We start from the raw sequence: 22,397 nt of genomic DNA, 5'->3' as shown, positions 1-22,397 counted from the left end.
AGCACATTTTAGATGTAGAATTGGAGAAGGGGCGCTATTTTGTTGGTCCACTGTTTGAGGCCAAGTGATGTAGGAGAGAGTTAAATATTTATTAGAACAGATAAAGTGATGGCCTCCAATGGCCACACCAGCTGGGTAACGCAGTGGAGACAGGGAAGAGAGATAGGGAGGATTAGAAGAGTTGAGAGGCTCATTGAAGTTGAAGAAAATTGTTGGAGTTGCTGAGTGACTGATTGATCAGTGTGTAAGGTGCTTGTCTTTGAGTTTCTGGGTGGAGGGTTGCAGAGTGGAGAGACCCAGAGTGAACATGGGAGTAGGAGGCTAAAGATAGAGCTGTTGGAGGCTATTCGACGTCAAGAAGTGAAAGACTGAGAGACTCGGGCATTCAATGGGTCAGTGCTGTGATTTGAATACGGGATCATGGTGAGGCTGGGGTAGAGACAGACACCATAAGCCAGCTGCTTATCTTCAGAGACTGAGGGGGAGCGACTGAGAGGTTGGTGGACTTTCAGAGGGAAGAGGCAGAAGGTAGCGTTGCCACATGGCATGAATTTTACAAGTGATTTTTTAACATGGCGTTAGAAAAATAAAGTGTCAGAAATATTATGGCGTCCTGCGTATACATTCAGTTATACCATCTTTAGACTCTGAGGGATGCGAGTCTGTACCAGCACCCTTTGCTTGAAGAGATTTCAGGGAAGGAGTGTCCTTGGCTGGGTAAGGCAAGGAGTGAGAGAAGAGCTCCTGAAGGAGGCAGAGGACACAGGGAAGTTTTGTCCTGGAATGGTAGGGCCCAAGTGTGGTGCAATGGTTACAGAGGGGATGTGGTGTGTGTGTGGGCATCCATGGCAGCTAAAAAAATAAATAGTTGGTAGATGCTGAGAGGCAGCTCTTGGGTGGATGAAGATCATTCAGCATATCTGAGATGTGCCTGATCCATCCTTCCTGCCAGGTCCTCACCCATTCATAAGCGCTGATTATAACGGTTCAAGTGTGTTGGTTCTGAGCAGCCTGTACGTGAAAGTTTGATCCTGGCGAGTAGTTTAGTGCTCTGCCACCTCGTCGGTAGCCTCTCACTTCCCCAGTCCGCAGCCAGTAGCCACTGCTGCGCACTTTTGGAGCTCCACTAACCACAGATCACTTCTGTTTTTGTGATGAAGTGACAAAGAGATCACAAGGACCTTGCTCAAATTTGGGCGGGGCCCCAAGGCTGGTTTTCAGATTGTGCATATTACAAATGTAATCACTCTCCAAGATGCCTTGTACACTGGTTGTTTTTTCAGGGTGTAATACTGTTTTTCTAGAACATACATTAGTAATACTGCTTTGTGGCTAAGGCATAGGAGATAATTAAGTTACGCTTAAAAATGATCCCTCATCTCTTCAGTGAGTAGGGTGTGCACTAAGCTACCGCGGGAAGTTTGCATCTCGTGAGTGCAATAGGCTCTTTTCCCTGCCCTGGATGGGATAAACCTCTTTTCAAGGCGTATGACATGTTGACTGTTCGAGTACAGAATAATGGAAAGCCCCAGAAACACCTGTGCTGGAGTCACCGTGCCTTTAGGGCTGAAACAACAAGTAAAAATAATGAGCTTTCAAAAGGAATATAATATAACACACGTAGCTGGAAGCCATCCTGTTTGTGAAATAATATTTTTTGTCTGTACTTGTGCTCCTTGACCACAGACAGGAAACGCCATTGCTTTAGGGTTCCACTTTTTTGTTTTTGTTTTTTAAACTCTCACCTCAACGCCTTCTACTCTTCAAAGTTCCCTTGTTTCATATTTAGTGTAGTTACACATAAAAACATTTCCATGTCTCCTATTTCCGTTGGTTGATTTAACGGTAAAGAGAGATATTATCACATTAATTACAGCAAATACTTAGTGTCCCATGCATTGTTCTCAGCATTTTGCATGTATTAACTCATTTATTCCTCACAGTAGCCCTGTGAGGAAGATACTATTATTGCCCCCATTTTCTAGATGAGGACCCTGAAGCACAGAGTGTCTACGTAAGTTATCGAAGCTACACACCCACTGAGAGGGAGAGCTGGGCTTCAAACCGAGGCAGTCTGGCTTCCGAGTCCGTGTTCTAACTAGTACTCTACTGACTGCTTTCTTAGGAGAGAGTAAAATGTGTAAAATTCAGGTCAATTATAAGCTTTTTCAAATTCTGACATTTTGGCCTGTTTCAGCTAAGAACTCCATTACTCAGAAGGAGCAGTGTTTTCTAAGAATTGTGTAGAAGAACGTACAATGCTGGTCAGAATGTAACATTACAAGCTCATCGTTACAAGTGGACACGTCCAGGGTTGGGAGCGAGTGCGCAGAGCTGGCTCCCTCAAAGTGCATGTGTTGAAGCCTGAGGTTTGGGCTCTTGTGTTAGATGAAGGATAACTTTTTCTAATGCTGTTAACTGGCCAGGAGTCCAGTTCACCACTGGAAAAGATCAGAAGTCAATAAAATAATAGAGTGATAGGAATGATGTTAATTATAATTTTTTTTCTGCGTGTGCCTCCCGTGAATGTTTATTAAAAATGATAAGATCATCTTTACTTTTTAAAAGATTGGTATAGGCAGTCTTGGAACTGGTCCGTTGGCTCTGCCATGAGACCAGAGGTGATGTGTCATCCCCATCAACCTTTAGATAGCGTTAGATGGATGATAGGTCAGCCTTTACTAATGGATTTCCTTTTAGATTCTGGAGGAATTTTTTTAAAAGTCTATAAAGAACAAATAATTTAGAGAGCTAAAGTGAAAGGGAGAAAAGAGTTTATAAAGGAAAATGCTGCTGTGCTGTTTGGATGCTTAAAGCAGTCAACTTTTCAAAATCGCCAGTATAGCAATTCCCTAACTCCCCACCTCACAGAAAGCATTGGGCTTGATAGTGGTATTTCTGGGTTTGGTGATAGAATTCAGACAGTATAAGCGATGCTGTGGTATGACCTTCTTTATGGAACTTAGGAATGAATTGCTTCCCATTTTCATGTTGGTTGTATTTTCACATTGTGACTTTATTTGTATTCTTATTTTCAAAGACATTTTCATCCTCTCTCTGTTAATGGTCAGATAGATTGAGAATAGTGAAGGAGAATGCTGACTTGAGTTTGGTACAAGGCACTATTTTTATGGCTAGTTAGTGCCTTGCAAGTTTTCAAATCACCTGGTCTTGCAGATCAGTGTTGCCTCTAAGGAGACAAGGCTCGTGAGTCGTGGGAGGAGGCCTGCAGACTGAAGCTCCTGTCCCTCTGCCCCGTCCACTTCCTGGCTTCTGATTTAGCCCAGGCTCTGGTCACCTCCAGGAATGCATTATTATCATCGGCTGTGTGGCTGTATTAGTTTCCTGTTGCTGCCATAACGACCACAGTTAGTGGCTTAAAACAAGGCAATTTGTTAATGTTGCAGTTCTGTAGGTCAAAAGTTTGGTATAGGTCTCACCCATATCAAGGTGTTGGCAGGGCAGCATTCCTTTGTGGAACACTCCAGGAGGCTCTAGAGGAGAATCTGTTCCTTGCCTTTCCCAGCCTTCTAGAGGTACCCGAATTCCTTGGCTCATCACCCGCTTCCTCCATCTTCCAAGCCAGCAGCGTTGCATCTCTTTACCATTCTTCTGCTGTCATATCTCCCTTTGCCTGTAGCCAGGAAAAGATCTCTTCTTTTTCTGCTTTTAAGGACCCATATGATTAAATTGGGCCCACTTAGATAGTCCAAGATAACCTCCCCAAGTTAATGTCCTTCATTTAATCACAGCTGCAAAGTCCCTTTTACCACATAAAGTAACATATTCATAGGGTCCAGGTATTGGGACATGGGCATCACTGAGGGACCATTTTTCTGCTCACCACAAATGCCGTTGGAAAATTTTTAATAAGTTAACTTCAGGTGCATAACTGTCTAGTGCAAACAGTTCTGTTGACTTTTCCACTGCCGAGGGATGTAGTCCCAAATTTTCTGCCTGATGTGCAGTGGTCCTTGAATGTGGATTTAATGAATCTTTCTGAACTCGCTTCCCAGCGCTGGCCTCTGCTCCCGGTAGACTGGCTTTCCCACTAGCAGTGAGACAGCAGGCCATGCACATTTATAGATGGCGAGGCTGTGTTTCTGCTTTTGTTTTACTTTCCTGTCTACATTCTGTTCACGATTTAGGACTCCATCCAGATTTCTCCTGACCACTAGAGCTTTCCTGAGTTTTCCTGCTTGTTTCTTGTTCACTGTTTTCCAAACACACCTTTTGTCCATCCATTTATTTTGACACCTGTTGATGTTCTATTTTGCATTATTGATGTGTATGTGTTTGTGTGTGTGTGTGTCTTTTTTCCTCAAATTTTGAGCTGCTGGAGGGAAAATATGTACTTCAAAAATATCTCTTTGTATATTAATTGGAGAGCTGTGTTATTTGAAGATTCTCTCTAGATTTTTATGATATATAGGATCTTTAACTTTCTCTTGAATTAGCAATATCTTGATTTCTTTTAAACTGGACTTAAATGATTTAGAACTTGTGGTCAAAGATAGTAAAAGTAGCTAATTTTATGCTAAAATGGAATCTTACATCCAGATTGAATCATGTAGAGTTGAAATGTGTTCTTTAAAATGGTAGAGTATGTCTTCTGTCTTCTTTACTTAAAACTAGCCGTGTTGATTCAGGAGTACAGTGTATTTTAGTGGTACACTTTTTAATTTCGTTGGTTATTTGGCAAAAAAATATAATCTTTTACTTTTTGTTTGTTGATTTTAGTTAACTTACCTCCTTTTCTCCCCACTCGTTGTCCCCAAGTCTGTTCTGTGACCCTTACTGATTTTAAATGCTATTGTACAGAATTCCACCAAAGCACCTCTCAAGAGATCAAATGTTGAGAAAGTGACCAATGTGCAGATCCTGGTGTTGTTTGGCATCCTCTTGGTCATGGCCTTGGTGAGCTCGGTGGGGGCCCTTTACTGGAATGGGTCTCAAGGTGGAAAGAACTGGTACATCAAGAAGATGGGTAAGTTCTGGAGTGGGTTGCCTGTTGAAGTAGGATGAAACTACTTTTGGAAAATCCATCTAAGCATGGTTTATGTGTGGTGACCATGTCATTTTTCTCTTCTCTTTGGGTACTCTATATAATGCCAGCCTTTCAAGGAGAGTTGAAAGATTAGGAGTTATGTGATGAAGTGAAGATGGACACATTTGGGGATTTATAGTCAAATGATTATTTTTTAACTATATTTTTTGAGTTGTTTTCTTAGTGGTTGCTCTAGGGATTACAGTGTAATCTTAATTTATCAGCAGCTACCTCAGATTAATACTAACAATTCCAGTAAAATACAGAAATTTTACTCCAGTATGGATCCATTTCCTCTCCTGCTTTATGCTATTATTGTCATATATATTACATCTATGTTATCAACCTAATAAGACAGTGTTATTGCTTTATGTAATCTTATGTCTCTTAAAGCAGCAAAAAAAGAAAAAAAATAGAGAGTTGTTTTACATTAACCTACTTATTTAACATTTCCAGTACTCTTCATTTCTCTCTATGGCTTTGAGTTACTAGCTTGTGTCATTGTTTTGCTTCATGGAGCTTCACTCTCTTCTCACTCCTTTGTGCTGTTATATATATTACATCTGCATATAAGTCCAACAATGCAGTTTTATAATGACTTTTTTTGCTATTGTTTTTTAAATTCAAAAGAAAGGATAAAAAATAGTAATTATACTGTCTTTTATAGTTGCCTATATAATTACCTTACTGCTGCCCTTTGTTTCTCTATGTGGATTTAATTACTGTCTGGTGTCACATTTCCTTTATTATTTCTTGTAAGGCATATTGGACAGCAACAAATTATCTCAGTTTTTATCTTGGAATGCCTTACTTTCTCCTTTGCTTTTGAAGGGTAGTTTTTCTGATACAGAATTCTTGTGGAATTCTTGGTTGACATTCTCTTTCTTTCAATACATTAAATACACCATTCCACTGCTCTCTGGCCTCCATCGTACTGACGAGAAGTCAGCTGTTAATCTTATTGTTTTTCCCTTGTATGTTAGTCATTTTTCTATTGCTGCTGTCAAAATTGTCTTTGGTTTTCAATAGTTTTAAGTTTATTCTATTTGGAGTTTGTTGAGCTTTTCGGATGTGTAAATTAATATTTTTCATCAAATTTGGGAAGTTTTCGGCTATTACTTATTCAGATATCTTTTCTGTCACATTCTCATTCCCCTCTCCTTCTGGTACTTCCATTATATATGTATTTCTATAGGGTCACTTGATGTGTCCTAATGTGTTTCTGAGTGTCCTCTGTTAATTTTTCTTTATTTCTTTTTCTTTCTCTTCTTCTGATTGGATAATCTCTATTGGTCTATATTCAAGTTTGTGTATTCTCTTTTCTGTCAGCTCAAATCTGCTGTAGAGCTCCACTAGTAATTTTTTCATTTCAATTATTGTACTTTTGAATTCCAGAATTTCCATTTGCTTCTTTATTTTTAAACTTCTATCTCTTTATTGATATTCTGTAATTGTCAATAATTGTTATCATACTTTCTTTTAATTCTTTAGACAGTTTTCTTTAGTTCTTTGAATACATTTATAATAGCCGCTTTGAAGTCTTTGTTTGGTTCATCATTTGGGCCCCCCTCAAAGGCAGTTTCTATTGCTTCTTTTTTCCCTGTTTCTTTGTATGTTTCATTATTTTTTTGCTGTTGAAAACAGGGCATTTCGGATAATATATTGTAGCAACTCTGGATTCTGATTTCCTCTTCCTCCTGGGGCTTGTTTTTGTTTATTTTAGTGACTTGGCTGGACTAGTTCTGTGAAGTCTGTTTTCTTCTGTAGTGTACAGCCTCTGATGTTACTGCTCAGTTTCATTTCCGTGTTTTTACTTTTTAATTTTCTTAAAATGTACAGTTTAAAGTATATTGTGGGTTTTAGTACGTTCACCACTACCTAACTTTAGAACATCATCATCATCTCAAGAAAGATATCCTATCCTCATTAGCAGTCACTCCTCTCCTTGTTTTTATTTTTAAGCTTGAATTCCTAGGGGTCACTCTGGGTTAGCAGGTCAGCCTAGGTTAGAAGTCAGTCAGTGATTGTGCTTAAATTCCTGGAGCCAGTAAGAATCCACCCTCTGTGGTTTGATCTGTGTGAGGCTTGGGGAAGCCTTCAGTGTCTGGGGAGTTTAAAACCTGCCCCACATTCAGTCAGGGACTAGTAGCTCACAGTACCCTCTCTGGTCTCTCCTGAGAAGATGCAGCCTTGCTCATGGACATGACCTTCTGGACCACTAGAGTTGAGTGTGATCCTAGCAAGGTTTCTTGGCCATTTCTTTCCTTAGATCTCCCTGTTTAATTTCTGGCTAGTCTGCTGTTTTGTTTGCCCCTACTAGTATTGTGAGTTGCTTGTCTTTCCTGATTATTAGCCACTGGAATTGCTATTGTTTTTGACAGTGCCCTGGGCATGGCTTTTTTTATGCTGTGCCCCAAATAATGTCAGTTCCCTTGGGCTGTTTCTGTCCTGACAACCTGCCCTACTCTGTGGTAGCAGACTGCCGCACCCTGGGATAGAATTTATGCAACATGGAGCTGGTGTCAGGGGAGATGAGAGTTGCTAGTCCTCATGCCTGTCTCAACCACCCACCCAGAACAGAACCTAAGCAACATGGATCTGGGGGAAAGGAGGCAGAAATAGCCTTTGGCTTAAATGTCAAAGGCTCCCACTTACTGAGATTGAGTAGATTTTGTTTCTTTCTTTTTTTTTTTTTAAGATTTTCTTTCTTTTTTCTCCCAAAAGCCCCTTGGTACATAGTTGCATATTTTTAGTTTTGGGTCCTTCTAGTTGTGGCATGTGGGATGCCACCTCAGCATGGCTTAATGAGTGGTGCCATGTCTACGCCCAGGATCCGAACCAGTGAAACTGTGGGCTGCCGAAGTGGAGTGCATGAACTTAACCACTCAGCCAGGGTGCTGGCACCTAGTAGATTTTCTTGAATACATGCTTTTGAATTTTTTTATGCTCTCTGATCAATTTCCAAACACTTTAAATGCTTGTTTTTTGACAATTTTGTCCAGTTTTATTGCTTTTTTTTGAGAGAAGATTTGCCAATCTGTTTACACAGCAATTCCAGAAAATAAATAAGATTTAATGTCAATTTTTAAAATAAATTTGAATTTGAAAATTTTGGGATATTTTCTTGGGGTTGTTGTTATTTCCATCTTTCAAAATATTTTAGTTAAACCTATCAAAACATTTTTTCCTTTTCTAATTATCTCATGTGAAAAACTCATACACTTTGAACTGCCCAGGAGAACTCTTGCCGCCACTTTACAAATGTGGGAAATGTGACTGCGACTTCAGTTGTAGCTTGCATCAAAATCCTTTGATTTTGGTTCTTAAAATTTGGATTTGGACTGTGTTATATGTCTAGCTTCAAATGTGAAGACTGACATTCTATATACATATGTTTTTCCAAAATGTCGTGGTCTGAGTAAATAAACAGCATTGACACTATCTTGGTATACAGGCTTTGTGGTAAATTGCTTAGATTATATCCAACTCCAGTACTAGCTGCATAGTTTACAGTGGGAGAATGATCTTTTTGTCTTACCCATAATGCTTTCTGTCTTGTTATCCTTATGGTAAAGTCTGAGTAGCTCTCTTGTGAAAGCCATCAAACTCCACATTTGCATTGTCACATTGCATTGTTGGAGCTTTGACTTCAGTTCAAAGAGCTCTCCCCTTTTGGTAGTCATAGAACTTGACCTCTTTCCCCCTTCCTGGTCCTGCCTCTGCTTTGGAGTCCATCCCTTAGGAGTCTTGGTTCATCTTTGGGGATCGTCTTCCATAAAGACATTCCTTCTCTTATCTTCAATAAATAGTCTCCAACTCTGCCTGTTTTCCCTGTTCACACTTTTTTTTCCATTTTACCAATTCTTTGGAATGTCCCAAATATACTCATACTCGAATGAGGTTGTAGATATTTCTTACAACCGTTTCAAATGGCTGTCCTCTTTTCTGCATCCTTTTTAGTTAGCTGTCATCTCTCTGTCTTCCAAAACTTAAATAAAGCCTCTGTTCTTCTGGATGGCCTTCAGTGACCATGCCTTCTCGTTAAAAATCCCTCCTGTCCTGGTTTCTGTAGTGCCCCGTGAACTCCTCTTGAATAGATGAAGCCTGCTGCTGCATAGTCACACTGAGGGGCATACTTGCTTCTGCTTACTCCCCTTCCCCGCAAACTCCTATGAGAAGCCAGCTCTTTATTGGAAGGGATCATGTCTTAATAGTCTTTGTGTTCACAGTTGGCACCACATAGTAGGTACTCAGTAACTACTTTAACTTGAATCTCTAAATTTATACATAAGCCAATTGACTTTTTTCTGAACATCTTTTAGAAAAATTCCAAAATAATAAAATAAAAGGAAACTGAGTGGAGACTAACTAAAGCTATAGAGATATTATGGTTTTCTTCCACAGACACAAGCTCGGATAATTTTGGATATAACTTGTTGACATTCATCATCTTGTACAACAATCTTATTCCCATCAGTCTGTTGGTGACTCTTGAGGTTGTGAAATACACTCAAGCCCTTTTTATAAACTGGGTGAGTATCACAGTAGTTCAAAAGTTGAGCTGCTGGAGAATTGTCAACTACTATTTTCAAATACTTTCTCAGAGCCTTAGTCATTTAATTGAGCTCCAAGGAAAGGAAGAATGTAGGTAATTTATGCTTTGGTCTGGAAGTTAAACTAGCCAGACAACTGGCAAGGGATCTCCGGCCAGGGTGTCCCTGAGCCATGATGGCAGTGACTTGTTACCTAACGTCTCAGCTTCCTGGTCTGTGAAGTGGGGAGGACAGTAGTCCTGATTCAAGGTACTTGTGAGGATTAAGTGAGATAATGGAGGCAGAATGCTTAGCAGGTACATGTCTTCTGGTGAGTTGGGATAAAATGGCTGCAGCTGTTGTTCATGCTTTTGAAGTCTAATTTAGTGCTGAAGAAAAGATCTCCTGTGTGTGTCTATATCAGTGTTCATTATGTATCAAAATTCATGGTGACAGTAAACATGGGTTCCATTGTAAGAGTGGAAATGGAATTTTTAAGGAACTGTCAGGGCCATTAAGCATTTCACTTCACCAACCAGTATATGTAGACTAGGTGCTTTCCTCTGCGTTTTATTTGATCTTCATAACAATTCTGTGAACAAGATGTTAGCTGAGCTCAGAAGTGTGAGTCCCTCTAGGTCATCAGACGATTATCTTGAAACCAAATCTTCTCCATATAAATTCCCATGTTTTCTCTTTGTATCACACAATAGCCACTGTATTTTCATCCCCAAATTAAAAATTAGCATTTATATTAAGTTATCTGTTTTTAGCTTCTTTTCTGTGTTAATTTAAATGAAGGATTAATGGTATACACTTTCTGAGGTGCCCCCCTTTCTCTCTTTCAGGACACAGATATGTATTATCTTGGAAATGACACTCCTGCAATGGCCAGGACATCAAACCTTAATGAAGAGCTTGGGCAGGTGAGTGCCTCTTTGGGGACTTTGGGAACAGTGACATGAGCATGAGGGAGATGAGTGTTAGAAGAACCATGGAGAGATTTTGCAAAAATAGTTATCTATGAATGTGGTTTTGATGTCTGAAAAGTTATATAGTATTTGAGAGTATTGTTAAATGCAAATGTCAATCTGTTTTGACTTGCATTTTAAGGTATGGATATATCTTACCACCTAGAAGGTAGCTGCAAAAAATTTAGTACAAAAAATACAGTATAACATTATTTTGGACTCTTAAAATTGTTTATCAGGAGCAAATGATAGAGAAGATAATGGTTAGGATACTCAGATACTGAACAATCCTACATGTGGGGGCTAATATGAAGGACATGTTTCCAGCAAATGTTCCAGATTTTTGTCTCTGGAATACTACAGGGAACCAGTTTTTTTCCCACCATCGCCTCCAAACCCCAGTTGCCTTTGCATTATGTTTTCATTTTATGTTGAAATTACTGCAAGGAATAACTTATTTTGAATGCATTGTAATTAAAGATTATAATTTCATTTTATACATCTCATTTAAACCTTTCAACAACCCTATGAGGTAGGAGCTATATATTAGACTAAATTTGCCTCCTCTTTGAACCTTGTTCCAGTTTTCCGGGTAAGTTAGTTTATCTCTCTTCTATGTTCCCATAGCAGTCTTTCCAAACATAAATACAGTAGAACAAGAGACATGATGGTGATGCAGGGTCTGTTTCCCTCTTGACTTTAGCGCCCATTCAAGGGCACGGATGCGCCCAACATAAGGTCTTGGTTTCCTTGATCAGTTTAGCACAGGGCTCAGTATGTCAGTGTTCTCAGGTGCCATTGAACCGGGCCTGAATCATTGAAGATTGAAAGTGCTCAAGTTGCACCCAAGATGAAATAATTCATCCTAATTGGATATATGGGGAAAGTTTGCATGAGGATGTACTTTTGAGTTGGAACTTAAAGGATAAGCAAATCTTGTTAATTCCTTATTATAAAATTTTCATTTTTTAAATATTTTAAGATAATTTTTTAGTTTTTTAGAAAGAGGTAAAAGGAAACATTGCTTATTAGAAGGCTGATTCTACTCAATTTTTTATACCCCTAGACTTACTGCATATAACACTTACATAAAAACTTATTTATAGCTGTACTTACCCATAGTGTACTAATTTCGTATTTCTATGTAATATTTGACTTCTTTAGAAGCATTAATAATCTTTCTTTACTTAAAGTTCCTTTGATTGCTTTGAAAATAATTCTCAGTATACTTGCTTACATTGAATCATTCAGAACAAGTGCAGAGTAAACAACTCATGTTGTTAATCCCTGTCCTATAAAACAGTACAGCACGCCTTCCCTGGAACCGTGCTTTGGGGTCCCTGGAGTACATCTATTATCCAGCAACAATCATGATCCCTCTTTAGAAAACCGCTGAGAAACTGGAATTGTTACTGGAGTCCGTTCTGTTAAGTACTGCCCCCTCACCAATCTGTGACATAATTTCCCAAGAATGGTACACATCGAATGATGTTATTTATCTTCTGGCCAAACCCTTTATTTCATAGATGTGGAAACTGAGGCCAAGCAGGAAGAGGTGACTTCTCCAGAGTCCACATGACGAGCTCGTATCCAGAGCCTGAACTGGACTGTTTCTCCTCTCGTGGTCCTGAGTTCTCTTCCCCATCACATTATCCACCTGAGGGAGCCTAATTCGCACAGCACACGTGCATCTGGAGTTCATCTCTTTTGCATTCAGTTAATCATGTCAAAATGGTGTGCTTGTTGACCTTCAGAAATTTCTCTTTTCACCTGCTATACTGAGAGCCCAGTGTATTAAATCTGTAAAAGTTTGTATCTTGGGAAGTTATGTAGTCTGTAAGCAGTTCCTGCTGCCTTCCTGTAGTCTTAACTGAGAGAGTGACTCAGAAGCTTCGAGTTTGTTCTCTGCCAGTTCAGGATTTGCCTTCTTAATCCAGCGAGGGGATGGACCCTTAAAAAGAAATGTTTTGAGGGCTGCCGAAGTCTGAGCTTGTTGTCTTTGACATACTAGATGCGAGAACAGAAAATCATGGGGCTCTCTTGAAGAATGAGGTGAATCTTTGAGGTGCCTTGTGGCAGGTTTAGTGCGTATGCTTAGCGATCTGAAATGGCTGTTGCTGGAGCCGCCTTTGCACATTTCCACACAATTGGACTCTAGAATTAGTTACTGAAGAAGGTTTTTTAAGTGGTCTAAGCATTAAAATATATTAATTTTCTAGTGATGTATAATTATAATGATTATATATAATGTATACAATTATAAAATATATTTTGCTTGCTTTAAGGATATTTACCTTTTTATAGATTTTGAAAAATGTAGATGGAAAGACTTCTTTTATTGGCCTTTGCATCTTGTTACATTCTTAATGTATGTTTCTTCTATTCTTTGCTTTAGGTAAAATACCTATTTTCTGACAAGACTGGAACTCTTACGTGCAATATCATGAACTTCAAGAAGTGCAGCATCGCTGGAGTGACCTACGGGTGAGTGCGTTCAGCGCTTGTTGAAAATTTGATTTGCGTTCATTCAACAAAATGACTTCATTTTTAGCTGCTTAGTCAAATAGCTTGATTTTCTGATATTTTGAAAAGATATTTATGAGGGATTTAGATATGCAGTTACTGTTGAATATGTTGAAAACTTAATGAGTCTCAGCTTTGCACAGTTAAAGCATTATTTATTTCTGCAGATATTAACCTAGTGAGAAATCCCACGGAATCCATGAATTTATATTTCTAATCTAATAATTATAAATTTCTGACTCATGTTTTGATCTGAATGCCTGTCTTTTTTTAAATTGAGGTATAATTGACATGTAACATTATACTAGTTTCAGATGTACTACACAATGATTTGATATTTGTATATATTGCCAGATGATCACCACAATAAGCCTAGTTAATATTCGTCATCATACATAGTTATGAAATTTGATTTTTCTCATCATGGAAATTTTAAGATTTATTTTCTTAGCAACTTTAAAATGTATAATACAGTATTATTAACTTTAGTCACCATGCTGTACTTATATCCCCATGACTTATTTATTTTACAACTCTTGACCCCCTCACTCATTTCACCTACCCCTGCCTCTGGCAAGCGCCAGTATGTTCTCTGTATCTATGAGCTTGTGTTTGTGTGTGTTTTTTTCTTTTAGATTCCGCTTGTAAGTGAGATCACACAGTATCTGTCTTTCTCTGTATGACTTATTTCACTTAGTATAATATTCTCAAGATCCATCTGTGTTGTTGTAAATGGCAAGATTTCCTTCTTTTTTATGGCTGAATAATATTCCATTGTGTATATACCACATATTCTTTATCCATTCATCCGTCAGTGGACACTTAAGTTGTTTTTGTGATTGGCTATTGTGGATAATGCTTCAATGAACATAGGAGTACATATATCTTTTTGAGTTAGTGTGTTTTTTCTTTTGGATAAATACCCAGAAGTGGAAATGCTGGATCATATGGTAGTTCTATTTTCAGTTTTTTGAGGACCCTCCATGTGTTTTCCATAGTGGCTCTAACAATTTGCATTCCCATCAACAGTGCACAAGGGTTCCCTTTTCCCCATATCTCTGCCAACACTTGTTGTTTCTTGTCTCTTGATGATAGCCATTCTAGCAGGTGTGAGGCGATATCTCATTGTGGCTTTGATTTGCATTTCTCAAGCACCTTTTCATCTGTATGTCTCCTTTGGAAAAATATCTTCAGATGTGCTGCCCATTTTTAAATTGGATTGTTTGTATTTGTGCTATTGAGTTGTATAATTCTTTATATATGATATATATATAAGGGATATTAATCCCTTATCAGATATATGACTTACAAATATTTTCTCCCATTCAGTAGATTTCCTTTTCATTTTGTTGATGGTTTCCTTTGCTGTGCAGAAGCTTTTTAGTTTGATATAGTCCCACTTCTTTATTTTTGCTTTCGTTGCCTTTGCTTTTGGTGTCATATCCAAAAAATCATCACTGAGACCAATGTCAAGGAGCTTACCCCCTATGTTTTCTTCTAGGAGGTTTCGGGTCTCCATTCAAGTCTTTAATTCATTTTGAGTTAATTTTTGTGTATGGTGGTGTAAGATAATGGTCCAGTTTTATTCTTTTGCTTGTGACTGTCCAATTTTCCTAACACCGTTTATTGAACAGACTATCCTTTCCCCGTTATGTATTCTTGGGTCCTTTTTCATAAATTAATTAACCATGTATTCGTAGGTTTATTTTTGGGCTGTATACTCTGTTTTATTGATCTATGTGTCTGTTTTTATGCCTGTATCATACTCTTTTGATTACTATAGCCTTGTAATATGGTTTGAAATCAGAAAGCATGATGCCTGAAGCTTTGTTTTTGTTTCTCAAGATTGCTTTCGCAATTTAGGTCTTTTGTGGTTTCATAAAAATTAGGATTGTTTGTTCTATTTTTGTGAAAAATCACATTGGAATTTTTATGGGGATTGCACTGAATCTGTAGATTGCTTTGGGTACTATGGACATTTTAACAATATAAATTCTTCTAATCCATGAGCACAGAACGTCTTTCCATTTATTTGTATCTTCTTCAATTTCTTTCATTAATGTCTTATAATTTTCAGTGTACAGGTCTTTCACTTCCTTGGTTGAATTTATCCCTAGGTATTTAATTTATTTTTTTTGATGCAATTGTAAATGGGATTGTGTTCTTAATATCCTTCTGATCATTCATTATTAGTTTTTAGAAATGCAACAGATTTTGTGTATTGATTTTATATCCTGCAGCTTTACTGAATTTTTTTATTAGTTCTGTCTGACAGTTTTTTGATGAGATCTTTAGGGTTTTCTATGTATAATATCATGTCATCTGCAAAAAGTGACAGTTTTACTTCTTTTCTGAATTGGATGGCTTTTATTTCTTTTTCTTGCCTAATTGCTCTGGCTAGGACTTCCAGTACTATGTTGAATAAAAGTGGCAAGAGTGGGCATTCTTGTCTTATTCCTAATCTTAGAGGAAAGACTTTCAGCTTCTCACTGTTGAGTATGATGTTAGCTGTGGGCTTGTCATATATGGCCTTTGTTATGTTGAGATACATTCCCTCTATACCCACTTTGTTGAGAGTTTTTATCATAAATGGATGTTGAATTTTATCAGATGCTTTTTCTGCATTTATTGAGATGATCATATGATTTTTATCCTTCATTTTGTTAATGTGTATCATATTGATTTATTTGCTGATGTTTAACCATCCCTGCATCCCTGGAATAAATCTTGCTTAATCATGGTGTAGGATCCTTTTAATGTATTGTTGAATTTGATTTGCTAATATTTTGTTGAGGATTTTTGCATCTATGTTCATCACGGATATTAGTCTATAGTTTTGTTTTCTTGTCGTGTCCTTGTCTGATTTTGGTATCAGGATATTGCTGGCCTCATAAAATGAGTTGGAAGTGTTCCCTCCTCTTCTGTTTTCTGGAAGAGTTTGAGAATTATTCGTATTAATTCTTCTTTGAATATTTGCAAGAATTTACCAGTGAAGCTGTCTGGTCCTGGACGTTTGTTTATTGGGAGGTTTTTGATTACTAATTCAATTTCCTTACTAGTAATTGGTCTGTTCAGATTTTCTATTTCTTCATTATTCAGTCTTGGAGGTTGTAAGTTTCTAAATTGTATGTTCATTTCTTCTAGGTCGTCCAATTTGTTGGCATATAATTGCTCATAGTAGTCTCTTATCCTTTTATTTATGTGTTATCAGTTGTAACATCTCCTCTTTCACTTCTGATTTTATTTGAGTCCTCTCTCTTTTTTTCTTGGTGAGTTGTCTAAAGATTTTTCAATTTTGTTTATCTTTTCCTAGAACTAGGTCTGAGTTTTGTTGATCTTTTCTATTGTCTTTTTGGCCTCTATTTCATTTATTTCTGCTCTGCTCTTTGTTATTTCCTTCTTTCTACTAACTTTGGGCTTCATTTGTTCTTCTTTTTCTAGTTATTTGAGATGTAAAGTTAAGTTGTTTGAGATTTTTCTTGTTTCTTGAAGCAGGCATTTATCACTATGAACTTTCCTCTAAGCACTGCTTTTGCTGCATCCCATAAGTTTTGCTATGCATTTCCATTTTCTATTGTCTCAAGATATTTTTTTGATTTCTCTTTTGATTTCTTCTTTGACCTATTGGTTGTTCAGCAGCATGTGGTTTCATCTCCACATATTTATGCATTTTCCAGTTTTCTTCTTGTAATTGATTTCTAGTTTCATACCATTGTGGTTGGAAAAGATGCTTGATATAATTTCAGTCTTCTTAAATTTATTAAGACTTGTTTTTTGGCCTATTATATGATCTACCCTGGAGAATGTTCCATGTGTGAATGCCTGTCTTTTGATCACAGTTTTGTGACCACTCTGTTTCCCTGTCTCTGGCAGTCATTTTCCAGAGTTGACAAGAGAGCCATCCTCAGATGATTTCAGGTAAGTAGATTCTAGTGCTTCTTGATGCTTTAGTGGGAAAAGCTTTGGAACAATTTTATGTTGGCATTTCTCACATGAATATTTTGTGAATAAGAGTTGCATATATGTTATTTAAAGAGAGAACTAGAATAAAATTTAAGTATGAATATGGTTTTAAAGGTCCAGTGATACTATAAGGCTTTAACAAAAAATAGCCAGCTGTTGGCCCAGTACTTCCCACTCACTTCCCACTTCATAGCATGTCTTTAAGATTGTAGCATGTATGCTGTAGCATGTATCAGAATTTTATTCCTTTTAAAGGCTGAATAATATTCCATTGTATGTAGATACCACATTTTCTTTATCCATTCATCTGTCGATGAGCATTTGGGTTATTTGCACTCTTTAGCTATTGTGGCTAATGCTGCTACAAACTTTGGTGTATAAGAATCTGAGTCTCTGCTTTCAGTTCTTTTGAGTATATCCCTAAGAGTGGATTGCTGGGTCATGTGGCAATTCTATGTTTAACTTTTTGAGGAACCACTCAACATTTTTTTCATAATAGCTCTGCCATTTTACATTCCCACCAGTAATGCACAATTTTACCACATCGTCATAACGTTTGTTAATTTCTGTTTGTGTGTTTGTTTTTAAATATAATAGTCATCCCAGTGGGTGTGAAGTGATATCTCATTGTAGTTTTGATTTGCATCTCCCTTAGGACTAATGATGTTGTCTGCTCATGTTTTAAGAACCAGACACTAACAAAGCTGATTGGTAGGGCCGTGTGTGTAGGGGGGGAGAGTGTGGTTGATGACTCAGTGATTTCTCTCTGGATGACCAGCCAGGACCCACCATTTGGTTAGAGGATCCCTGGATGTCAGTGTCTGTGGGTCTTTCTTGCGAGCTGATCGATCATCTTCTCATGAGATAAATTCTCCAGTTTCCTTCAAGGGCTGTAAATCTGGGTGCAGCTGTTATGGTTGCTGAGTGGAGGCCTAGGGTTGGTAATCATACCTTTCATCATATATAGGATGGCACTTAAAACTCCTATCTTGGGAGGATGCCTCACTCTACCTGCCTGTGTGCATGGTGTCCCTGCATCCCAGGCTACTCTGGTTTAACTTCTCTAAGGATAAACTTCCATTTTTTCTGGGTGCAGAAGGTTCAGTTGCCTGGCCACCTGTCATGAGGGAGAGTTCTTGCAGGCTGATTTTTCCTCAGGTGGATTTGGAAGTACTCCTGTTTTCAACCCTTCCTTTATCTCCCAGGTACCTTATGCTGCCATTTCCTCAGCTTTCACAAGGTTCTGCTAGGAGCGTCAGGCTGCACATTTATGTGCTTCCCCTTGCAAGCTGTTGGTTTTTGCTTTCTCTCCTGCACTAAACTCTGATATCTACTCAGAATTTGGACTGACCTCAACTCTGCTGTCTTCTCTTCTTCCATTGTCTTTCTCCTGAAGAAAGGGTTTCAGGAAGGAGTGGAGATATGTGAAAATACTTAACCCTTCACATTTTCTTCAATGTGATAGCACACAGCTAACATAGCAAGTTTGCTTTCTCATGATTATTGCCTCCTACTCTTGCCTACATATGCGCTCTGGCCATAAATGATTGTATAGGTACGATGCAGTAATTGCTCTCATTTTATCTGCTTTGAGCAGGCACTCTTGGAAGTTTTCCCTGGTAGAAGTCGTACAGAGACCAACTAAAATGACAAAGTCATGCTGTTGATCCTTGCCTCTGTTTCTTCTCTTTGTAACTATGTTGTTTATAATAACTTATAAAATACATTATTTATAGTAAGGTCAAAGATTTTCTGTCATGAGGTTTGAAATAATATATAGTATTCCAAATCTTTAGAAGTTTAATATAAATCTATAGGCTTTTTAGGTATGGTTCTTCTTACAAGGTCTGAGTTATCTTAAAGGAACTTTTGAACTGAATAAATATTTTCCATTCTCTCTTGCAGCCGGATAACTCCTCCCCCTAGCGATTCATGTGACTTTGATGATCCCAGGCTCTTGAAGAATATTGAGGATCAGCATGTAAGGTCACGATTTTGCTTCTAGGACATTAAATAGCTTATGATGCAGTTTTATTTATGTGCATGTGTAGTATCTTGAAAGTTGCAATTTCGGAGCCTGGGGAAGAGATGCAATCTCACTTTCATGGTGTTAGTACTTCAGGGAAGTGATCTTAAACAAATGCTTTGTGGTTAACACTTTGCATAAGTTAATGTAAGGCTGAATTAAATATGTGGTGAAGTTATAAAGTAGTATATCAAGATTACCACAAATCTTCATAGAATTCTCTAACATCTCAGATTTCTGTTCTTTGGAAGATTTCTGCAGTACCATTTCTTCACAGTTGTGACTCTAACAGGTCGTATATTTTGAAAAGAAATTGCAATATCCTTTGACTAGGATAATTTAGGAAACAACAGTAAGATATAATAACATGTAGCATTTATAGCATCCTACTACGTGCCAGACATTTGACATGTATTTCCTTTAGCACTCGAGTCACCCTAGAGAGGTGATAGGAAGTTGCATAGAAAGATTGACTTGGCCAAGAGTTACCCAGCAAACAAATGTAGAAATGAGACTCAGAACCTTAGTCTGTTCAGTTCTTAACTATGACATCACACTATCTCAACTGTTGCAACAAACAAGGATTAACTGCAGGATCACATGAATTCATTTCTGTTTTAAAGGCTACTCTGAAAAATACCAACTTAGAAAAATATTCAATGATCAAAACATTTCACAACCAGTTTAAATTAGTATAAATTAGTCAGTATAAATTAGATCTAATGAGAATAATTTTTTCAGGAAAAATTTTAATTCTAAATTTAGGTAAACTTGAGCAAAATTGAAATGTTATCTTCCCAAAATTTTCTTTAGAGATAGATATATTTAAAACTTTCAGTTTTCAGTGAGGGAATTTTCTTTTCTCTTCTCGATTGTGGTTAGTGCCCATTTGTTAGTGCTAAAACCTTCTTGGCGGTGGTTCTCAAAAGTGAGCATGCAGGGCACCCACGACCACAGGCTGGGTTGCAGATGTTCTGCCTCAGCCCCTGGGGATGTTGATGGACTGATCCCAGACTGCACAGAGGACGCTGCTGAAGTCTGTGCTCTGGGTCACAGTCACGGACGTAGACGTGGTCCTTTCTTGGATTTTGGTCTTAGAGGATGATCCAGCCACTAGGCTAGAGATTCTCCACGCATTAGAGTGATGTCACAGAAGAAGCTTCTCTGGAGGAGGGTGTCAAAGAAACAAGTGCACTGTGAGGACTTTCTTTCTGAAAGAGGACTCAAGTATTCTCATATTTAGGTTGAGGGTAGTAATGACAGTGGTTGAGTAAATGTGTCTGTTTGGGTTGGGATGGTGAATGGGAAAGGAGAGACATCGAGGCTGAGGAAACTGCTCTAAGTTTGGTATCACCAAATTTGTTGTCCTAGCGTAGATCAACAGGTGAAAAAGCAGCAGAGGAAGTGAGATGAGCATACTGTTTTGAATACCCCGGAATCCCCGTGTTGCCTTAGGAATAGCAACAAACGATTGGATCTCTGTTTAAGAGACTCACTTATTTATTCATTCACTTAGCAAACAATCTAAGGGTCTACTTTATATCAAACACCTTGCTAGGGGAAGAGATGAATAAACAGCACTCAAGGGATTTCTATTAATTGGGGGAAAAGACAAGTAAAATCATTAAGAGCCACTGTACACTTTTGTGTCATAGGGATAGGCATGATGTGACTTTCTGAGAAGGTGATTTTGTCTTGTGTAGATAGAGGAGTCCAGTCTCTTTGCTGGGTGCAATGGCTGTAACTGTTGAAATGTGAGCAGTGTCGCTACCCACACTGAATGGTATTCTCACTGACTTAAATGTGGGCTGGCATAGACACTCAGTGGCGGGGGGAAATCATTCATTTGGAGAAGGGATCCTGGGGAAACCACTACACCTGCTGATGGGATCCCAATTTTTGACATCTTTAAATACTTAGCCCTGTTAATTTACATGCACATGTAGGTGTTCTTTCCAAAGCCGAACCCATATTTGTGTGTGCTGGGTTTCTTAGGGGTTTTTAACTGTTGATCACATGCCCGTCTTGAGCCTGTCCTCTCTTGACATTTGAGTGGAGACCTTGAGTGGAGACCCAAGCGTGGATAAGGACCCTCTAATGAGCATTTCCTGTCCCATGATCAATAGCATGCATTTTAGGAAGAAACTTCACTCTTGTGAGAAGTTAATGAACTTCTTTTTTCTTCTTTATTTCCTCCTCATCTTCTACCCTCCTGAGCCAAATTTCCTTTCATTCCTGAGGGAAGGCCAATGAGGGTAGGGGCAGGTGCAGCCCTTCTAAAAAGGAAGCCCTGGCTTAGGGAGATTATCATAAAGCATCGATGAAAACATGGGGACTTTTAAGGATATTTTAATAATCTGAATACTCACAGTGCATTAAAAGCATAATGAGGCCACAGATTTGGGAATTTATTTTCTAGTTTTTAGTGAAAGCCTACTTGCCTATGTTTAACTTCTTTTTAAGCTTTCCTGTATCCTTGAAGCCTTCTGAGGTCTTCTTCATCTTGGCTACTGCACTAATTAAGCCCTATGACATTTAACATCTAGCTCCACTATAAATAATGAGGACCATAGGCTCCAATAGTTTTCTTTGGGGAGGTGTGGGATTGGATGAAATGTACCCAATGGATGTTTGTAAATATTTTAAATACAGGGCCTGTTAGATCATTTGGTTATTTTGCCAAAATATGGCTGAGAAGAGGGAAGAATCATTTTAAGAATTTAGCCTTTGGATGTCCCACATTCTTATCTAAATTGTCTTGGGACCATTGACTAAAATCAAAACATTTGAACCAAGAAAACCCTTGCTTTCCTCTCAAGGGAGTACTTCCATCTGCTACAGAATTTTTGTTTTTCTTGGGTCATCATTCCTGATTTTCTGGGTCCTTTAGGGCTGTGTTTTAAGCTTTATGTGGGCTGATAGCCAAGATGGAATTTGCCTTTTAGTCAGAGAATCAACTTATGGTGAATTTCAAGGAACGATTCATGTGGTCCCTAGATTACATTGCTAACCAGTAACTTCCTGTTTGAGGGAGAATTCCCCAAAGATTTTCTAAGGAAGAACATATAACTGTCTTTTGAATCATTATACCTAGAACTTTTGAGCTTAAGTTTTCAAGAAGAAATTATTTGTATGTATATTGTTGAGATACGTTCTGGCAGCAATTTGATGTGCAAGACAATTTTAAACATGTATAGTTTTCTGCTATTTTACATTCATCAAATAAATTGAAAATATTCATTTTTAGATATATAAAGCATTTTGTGCAGATTAAAAGCTGTTAACTGAAGGATAAATATTGTATGATTACACTTCTCTGAGGTACCTAGAGTCAC

The 22,397-nt window shown here is 38.1% G+C and overlaps 1 protein-coding gene across 1 annotated transcript in view; it reads left to right on the top strand.

Annotated features, from left to right (window-relative positions):
• Positions 1 to 22,397, top strand: part of ATP8A2 (ATPase phospholipid transporting 8A2) — a 589,227-nt gene that overhangs the window by 160,072 nt on the left and 406,758 nt on the right. Inside the window, exons 11-16 of the mRNA XM_046664988.1 lie at positions 4,822 to 4,987; positions 9,452 to 9,579; positions 10,428 to 10,505; positions 12,946 to 13,034; positions 16,947 to 16,991; positions 18,942 to 19,017. Of these exons, the coding sequence (XP_046520944.1) occupies positions 4,822 to 4,987; positions 9,452 to 9,579; positions 10,428 to 10,505; positions 12,946 to 13,034; positions 16,947 to 16,991; positions 18,942 to 19,017 (582 nt within the window). The remainder of the gene's footprint in view (positions 1 to 4,821; positions 4,988 to 9,451; positions 9,580 to 10,427; positions 10,506 to 12,945; positions 13,035 to 16,946; positions 16,992 to 18,941; positions 19,018 to 22,397) is intronic.

The sequence above is a fragment of the Equus quagga genome, chromosome 6 (assembly GCF_021613505.1).
Source record: "Equus quagga isolate Etosha38 chromosome 6, UCLA_HA_Equagga_1.0, whole genome shotgun sequence".
NCBI lineage: Eukaryota > Metazoa > Chordata > Mammalia > Perissodactyla > Equidae > Equus > Equus quagga.
Note: the sequence above shows the minus strand (reverse complement) of the source record. Positions and strands in the feature narration are given on the sequence as shown.